This window comes from Ascaphus truei, chromosome 7, assembly GCF_040206685.1.
Source record: "Ascaphus truei isolate aAscTru1 chromosome 7, aAscTru1.hap1, whole genome shotgun sequence".
NCBI classification, from domain to species: Eukaryota; Metazoa; Chordata; class Amphibia; order Anura; family Ascaphidae; genus Ascaphus; species Ascaphus truei.
This window is the reverse complement of record NC_134489.1, coordinates 96,378,574-96,386,287: the sequence shown is the minus strand read 5'-3', so window position 1 is coordinate 96,386,287 and position 7,714 is coordinate 96,378,574. Positions and strand designations below refer to the sequence as shown.

The window sequence follows — 7,714 nt, the reverse complement described above, 5'->3', positions numbered from 1 at the left end:
ACTGAAGGAGAAGCTTAGCAGGAAGAATACTGCCTTTGTGTTTGAATCCCACCTCCATTCACCATCTCCAAGTGCCCCTGTGCCATAATTAAATTGTAAGCACTTTGGGGCAGAATACATGCAATACTCTATATATTGGGCTGCATACATCAATAATATTCATTGCAATAAAAACCAGCACCAACATTTTTTTTTCATTTCATAATGTTTTATTAACAAACATAGTATATACAATGTACAGTAAAATGTTCCTCCCTTCTAATGTTTGTGGTACGCAATGTATCCAATACTGAACAGGAAAGATACAGACAGAAACCTGCACTGTGTAACGAGATGAGGGTGTGGTTATAAGTGCCATCACTTGCAGTATGGATAAGGTAATACAAATCGATTCCGAGCATCTAGTGTGGGCTCTGTTTTATATTGAGGAGTTTCCAAATGTGTTACACACACACACACACACACACACACACACACACACACACACACACACACACACACACACAACACGCACGCACGCACGCACGCACGCACACACACACACACACACACACACACACACACACACACACACACCATTTATTTTTCTTTGCCAAATGTAATTTATATTGTGACATATCAGAAGGAACAATTAACAAAGGTTTGGAATCTTAATGTCATGCACTTTCCTCTCTTCCACTTGGAATTAATTGTAGTTTGGGGTGGGGGCGGGGGTGGGGGCGGGGGTGGGGGAGGGTTGTTAAGAAAACCCTGACTGGATCAGATGCTTAATATGACATGGGACAAGCGGAATGCATATTTTCATGCCTTCAAAATGAGCCCAGTTCATGTCTCATTGGACTCAGGTCTTGTGTTTCTTCCGATCTCCTTTTGGATATTATAAAACTACTTTTAGATAAGCACCAAGGCACAAAAACTAGAGGCTAAAACTACTGTCACAAAAGTGGTCTGGGGTCAGTCGGTAGGTCTACATTTACTAATCTGATGAGGAATTCTCACTAGTATATGAATTATTTAATGGTTTACCCCAAACCCTTTTTTGTTTCACAATAAAACATTTATTCCTTCACTGAAAACTACTTGCTACCTCTCATGCTATTTAGTATAGGGATGGTATTTGAATGGAATCTATCCTGTTGGTGTTCATTGCCGATTGACACTCCTACAGTTGCACCTCCTTGATTGATTAGCTTTCTGGCACAGAGTGCTCCCAAACATTTGTATTCTAAGTGTTATCCCAAAACATATCGGGAAGTATTTTTTGTAAAACCAAATATAGAAATGGCAGAATAAATAGTAAAGCAGCCTACAAACGACTTTGTAGTTATTTAAGTACATTGTTAACACTGTGGGACGTTGCTTTAGTAACCTTTGTGTACAAAGTAACATCTCCCTCACACGGGTGCTTGTGTAGTGTTTTGTTCATAAGAAAGACTAAACACTGGAAAGATGGATGAAGCTTAAAAAAAAGGGGTTAAACGTGACATGAATTTCTCTTTACAAGACAGCTAAATTGGCACTGCAATGAATACACAAATGTAACAAATTTATTGCGGACCAATCAATAGTCCACAGGGCCTGCCTACAACAATTATACAGAAAACATGAAGATTCATATAAATAATACAATGAAACTTTATAGTCCTTAAAAAGATAGTCAATAGAAATCCATATAGCAAATACAATATGTACATAGTGATCAGTTTATAGCTGCCAATAAGAGAAGCAGAGTGCGTTATTGGCCATCAGCTGCTGTTAGCTGGAATGGAAACTTGATGATTCGGATTCTGTTGAAACGGATGAAAGCCCTGCCCGCTTTTTGGATAATATTTTCAGGCTCGAACCTCTGCTGACAGAAGTGAAGGCGTTTTGTGCCGAGGTCTTGAATTTGGCCCCAAGGAAAGCATACAAGATTGGATTGAGGCAGCAGTGGAAAAAGGCCAGGGCTTCAGTGATGGAGATCCACTTGTGCACAGCATTCTCCAGAAGGCAATCGTACTTCACTATTCCAAGTATAATGAATGTATCAGTGGTAAGACATATATAGTAAGGCAGCCAGCATGCGAAAAAGGCTAGGATAAGAATGACAGTGGTCTTCAAGGCTTTGCGTTTCTGGTGACCTTTGGAGTGCGACAGCTTTGAGATGATGACACAGTAACATGTCAGGATTATAAATCCAGGCAAGACAAGTCCAACATTGATGTGTAGGAACCGAAAACCTATGGTCCAGTTGTCACGGTTCTCAAGTGGGTAGATGCGATCACACACAGAGTATCCATCTTCATCGCTCACGCTGGCAAACACTAAGTCTGGCACGGTCAACAGCACAGCTGGAAGCCACACACCAGCATACACCACTTTTTCGGCTAACATCTTCCTTGATCCTTGGCTGTTGGTGGCATGAACGATTGCCAAGTAACGATCGAAGCTGATGAATGCCAAGATCAAGACGCTACTGTATAGGTTGACTGTATAAATGACATGGACGGCTTTGCACAGGAACTCCTTGAAGTACCATCCAATGGCAGCATCCACTGACCAGAATGGAAGAGTGAATACGAACAGAAGGTCAGCCACCGAGAGATGCAGCCTATACTTGTCAGTCATGGTTCTGGATTTTTTCTGATAGCCCATGACTATTACAACCAAGCCATTCCCGATTATGCCCATCACAAAGATGACAGAGTAGATGGTTGGCAGAAAGATCCGGTTGAAGTCATTGTTTTCATGCCTGTAGCACGGTCCTTGAGAGTCTTCATAATCATTGGAACCGTTTGTCTCGGAGTTGTTGTCTTCTGTAAAATTGATGTCAATTCCACCAGTCAACTGTAAAGCAAATAATAATAAAGAAATGAGTTAAAGTCCAAAAATGATGTACAAGAAAAGCATTACTTAATCAAGCACATATGTAGAAAATTCTATGCCAAAAGATTCAATATCCCTATAGTTTAATGTGCAAGTTAATAAAGTGAATAAGGGAAAGAGAGTAATCTCACAAGTTATTACATTCCCTGTGACTCGGGCTAAAGAGAGTTTTGTACAGGTACATGGCAACAATCAAACAAAGTGCTAGCACAGAGTTATACATTGTTATATCCTTCAGACATTCATGCAAACATCATGAACAATGTATTCCTGACACTATTAATCTAAGAAACTTGAATGCAAGAATAGAATGATTGTTATTGCTGAGATGATACATTTCATTGCTAGGAGAAGCTTTATTATAGAACTGTTTTATCACTCAAGTACAATACAAGTCCATCATTTAAGAATGAGGGAACACACACAAACACACCTTAAAGCTGACAACTTGGAAAATAAATCAAAACAAAAAATCACAACCTAGGGATCAACTGCCAAAGTGGTACTAAGTAACTCACAAGCACTTGTGAGATTTATATACAAGTGAAACTAGTGCAAACAGCAAAATTGCCTGATTTTTGCTGCTCTTATTGTATTATTATAATTCCCTGTACTGTATTCTTTGTGAAGCGCTGTGTACACTTTAGGTGCTATATAAATAAAGACATACAATACAAACAGAAGAGGGGTATAACTGCCAACATGGTGCATTGCCTTTAATGTTCCCAAGTTATATTAAAACAGTTATTGATTTTTATTATTAATGTACTATATAACAATTATTATTGAGTATTGTTCCCTTACATTTGCAGACATTTCTGTCTTCTACTTGTATTAATAACAGTAGGTGGCAGGTAGAAGCTAAGGCTACATTCCTAAAAGCCCAATTTCATGTTCGTGGGGTGAAACCAAACGTCCTGTCTGTGTATGCAGAACTGTGCACAAAATGATTGCCACTCGCTTTCAACGTTTCTTATCCTTAAATAAAATCAGCCTCATGCGGATTTACTATGCTCTGTAGTAATAACCAACAGGAGGGTCCAGCCCCAGAGCAACATATTGAGTAGTGAGGGTCTATGTGGTATTAGTGAGCAGGGGGTGATGTTGAGTTAGACGAGCAATCTTTGCTGGCAGATGTTGCAATGCATGGTTTCCTCTGCTGAAATAAGCAGGGACACTTTCTGTTGCTGCTGTTACACAGATACAGTAGAACCGGGTTTTCATATTATGCTTGAGACACAGGAGGGAAGTCAGCATTGCAAAGTACCAACGGTTTTTGGGGGCAGCAGGGCGTGGGACATCAGGGTTTTTTTTTTTTTTTAAAAAGGGGGAAGGTTAAAAGGGGGTGAACAAAACAAAACAAAAAAACACCCATCCCATCACAGAGCAAGGGCTCTTTCTTTTAACCCGTGCTGTGCTGGTGAGTGCAGCAGTAAAGGGCAATTGAGTGAGCTGGGTGCAATGGAATATTAAACAATGTAATGGTTTTTTCTTTGAAAAACTAATAGCATTTCAATTATTACCCTCTTCAGAGCACCATGCTGCAAATATCTGCAATCCAGTGTTTCAAGGGGTAGCAGTGAAAGTATTAGACTATTCAATACTGAATAAGCTTAAAAGTTACTTTAATGCTGCTTTAGGTTAATGCTTCGGGAGCCGGTAAGGTGCAAGTGAAGAATAAACCTATAAGCTCCATAAGCAACATTTTCGTCTATCAAGAACTCGGTCCCCTAAAAAGGTATCACCACCTGCAATTAATCTACATTTCTCAAGTACTAATACCGTGGGTAAGACCTGGGGGCACAGATACCCAGCACTCAGCTCCATGCCTGGGCACAGATACCCAGCACTCAGCTCCATGCCTGGGCACAGATACCCAGCACTCAGCTCCATGCCTGGGCACAGATACCCAGCACTCAGCTCCATGCCTGGGCACAGATACCCAGCACTCAGCTCCATGCCTGGGCACAGATATCCAGCACTCAGCTCCATGACTGGGCACAGATACCCAGCACTCAGCTCCATGTTCAACCCATGTGGGTGTGTGCCCCAAATACTGCTATATACCCCTCACTGCATATTGCTCAACCCCAACACTGCTATATACACCTCATTGCATACTGCTCATCCCCAACACTGCTATATACCCCTCACTGAATGCTGCTCAGCCACAAACACTGCTATATACCCCTCACTGCATGCTGCTCAGCCACAAACACTGCTATATACCCTCACTGCATGCTGCTCAGCCACAAACACTGCTATATACCCCTCACTGCATGCTGCCCAGCCACAAACACTGCTATATACCCCTCACTGCATGCTGCCCAGCCACAAACACTGCTATATACCCCTCACTGCATGCTGCTCAGCCACAAACACTGCTATATACCCCTCACTGCATGCTGCTCAGCCACAAACACTGCTATATACCCCTCACTGCATGCTGCTCAGCCACAAACACTGCTATATACCCCTCACTGCATACTGCTCAGCCACAAACACTGCTATATACCCCTCACTGCATGCTGCCCAGCCACAAACACTGCTATATACCCCTCACTGCATGCTGCCCAGCCACAAACACTGCTATATACCCCTCACTGCATGTTGCTCAGCCACAAACACTGCTATATACCCCTCACTGCATGTTGCTCAGCCACAAACACTGCTATATACCCCTCACTGCATGCTCAACCCGAACACTGCTATATACTTGCGCCGAGCATGCACTGAGGGGTATATTATCTTATCCACAAGAAATAGGTGCCGCCTATATATGTGATTGTACCCCCCCACACACACACACCTATATAGATATATGTGCCAAGCTTACATGTCCTTACTTATCCCCCCACATGTGATCTCCTGGGCACACGCAGATTACCCAGCATGTTCAGACCACATGCTGAGCCCCCGGGGGCACTTTCTGCCCAACAATGCCCCACACGTGTCACTGGCACTCTATCCTACCCCTAACCCCACACGTGTCACTGGCACTCTATCCTACCCCTAACCCCACGCGTGTCACTGGCACTGCATCCTACCCCTAACCCCACGTGTCTCACTGGCACCTCATCCTACCCCAAACCCCACGCGTGTCACTGGCACTGCATCCTACCCCAAACCCCGCGCGTTACTGGCACTGCATCCTACCCCTAACCCCACGCATTACATTGTAGCAAAATGACTCCAAACACCATTGCCCCCCCCCCAACTCAATCCATTAACCCCCTCCATGCCAAGTGGGCTTTGCAACGCATTGGTCCGCTGGCACTGAGGGGGTTAAATAGCCTGGCATAAGGTGAGCATATAGGTGCACTGTACTTACATCAAGGTCATCCATGCCTGCAGTGAGCAGGACCTCCGCCGGTGACTGGGTTACCGCAGTGAGCAGCACACAGAGTAATGAGAGGTGTGAGCCTGGCAGCAGGGGACAGCAGGGCTCTTATAATGTGCCCGCCCCGCACTGCGCATGCGCCTCCTATCCACGCTGGGGCACTGACGTCTGTCCGGGGGGTCCTCACCCCCCCATACAATGCATTAGCACTGTTACTGCAAACCCACCTCCTGTTATTTATCCTGCAGCTGGCAAGGGGGGGGGGGTGTTTTTTTTTTCCTTCTTCAAGATAAGCATCTGTAAAAAACATCAGTTGCAAGGAACACTGCAGCTGCACCTTAAGGAGGGGTGGGCATAACATTGTATTTTTCCAGTTATTAATAAATAAATAAATGCAATTATATATATATTATATATATATATATATATATATATAATATATATATATATATATATATATATATATATATATATGTGTGTGTATGTGTGTGTGTGTGTGTGTTTTATATATATATTTAAAGTGTGTATGTATATATGACTATCTAACTATATATAAAGCAGAAAATATTATATATATAACTGTACACTTGAGAGAGAGAGAGAAGACACGAGACACTAAATATATATATATCATTTTTTAAAATATGTAATATTTTTCAGAAAAAGCTTGGTTACAATTTAATCTGTTTGATTACGATTTATTGGGACGTGTTTTCAGTTGGTTGTTGGTAAGATGCTATACAGTAAGTAGCAGTGAGAGGATGGGATGTTATAGAAGAAATGGGGCATGTAAACAAAACATCAAAAAAAGAAAGCACAGGAGCGCACCAAGGTAAGAGTATAATATTGTGTATTAAACAACAAAAAATGTAGAAACTTACATATAAATAAAAGTTAGTACGTGTCCAGGTCAAAACATGTTGGGAATGAACCTCGTTGGAAAACAGCCAAGAAAACAGCATCAGATTTATGAAAGAAAAACAGTTACATTGCTTGCAACTGTATATTTTTTTTCTTGGTGCATCTAAATGTAATTTCTTTGACACTATACTGCATATTTTTTTTGCAGTAAGCAGACTTACAAATAGCCCATTAAATTCCCCAATGTGAAGCACCTACAGCTGCTTTCCCTCCCAATACATTATGGTCAGAATAGGTTTTAGGATTTGCCTAATTCAATAAAAAGGGTTCGGCAGAGATTTTGGCTTGCTTCCTCTAACTTCATTAGCAGACTAATTAATGCATATTGCCCCAAGCTGTCATATTAAAACAGATACAGTATGACAGTTAGATGATTGCATTTGATTCCTACAAGCTAAATGAAATAACATTAGCAGACATAATGACATCCAAACTCAAAAATCTAGTACACCACCCCTATCCATAACTCTAGTCAGCTCATTAACTAGAGATAGTATTTTAGACTGGTTGCTGCTTGCCTTCCATTTACTAACACATGGCTATGTATCAGTTTCTCACCTGCAAAACTGGAACTAACACAGCACCAGT

At 41.8% G+C, this 7,714-nt stretch overlaps 1 protein-coding gene across 2 annotated transcripts; it reads right to left on the bottom strand.

Annotated features, from left to right (window-relative positions):
• Positions 1 to 203: 203 nt before the first annotated feature.
• On the bottom strand, positions 204 to 6,345 carry CXCR4 (C-X-C motif chemokine receptor 4). Of its 2 annotated transcripts, none has more exons than XM_075609493.1 (2): positions 3,670 to 4,053; positions 204 to 2,826 (listed from the first exon to the last, which is right to left on the bottom strand). In XM_075609493.1, exons 1-2 carry the CDS (start codon positions 3,679 to 3,681, stop codon positions 1,756 to 1,758), a joined length of 1,083 nt encoding a protein of 360 aa, XP_075465608.1. In that variant the 5' UTR covers positions 3,682 to 4,053; the 3' UTR covers positions 204 to 1,755. The 2 variants fall into 2 exon arrangements, with proteins under 2 accessions (XP_075465608.1, XP_075465607.1); XM_075609492.1 differs by lacking the exon at positions 3,670 to 4,053 and adding an exon at positions 6,197 to 6,345 and having other exon boundaries at positions 205 to 2,826.
• Between the last annotated feature and the right edge of the window lie 1,369 nt (positions 6,346 to 7,714).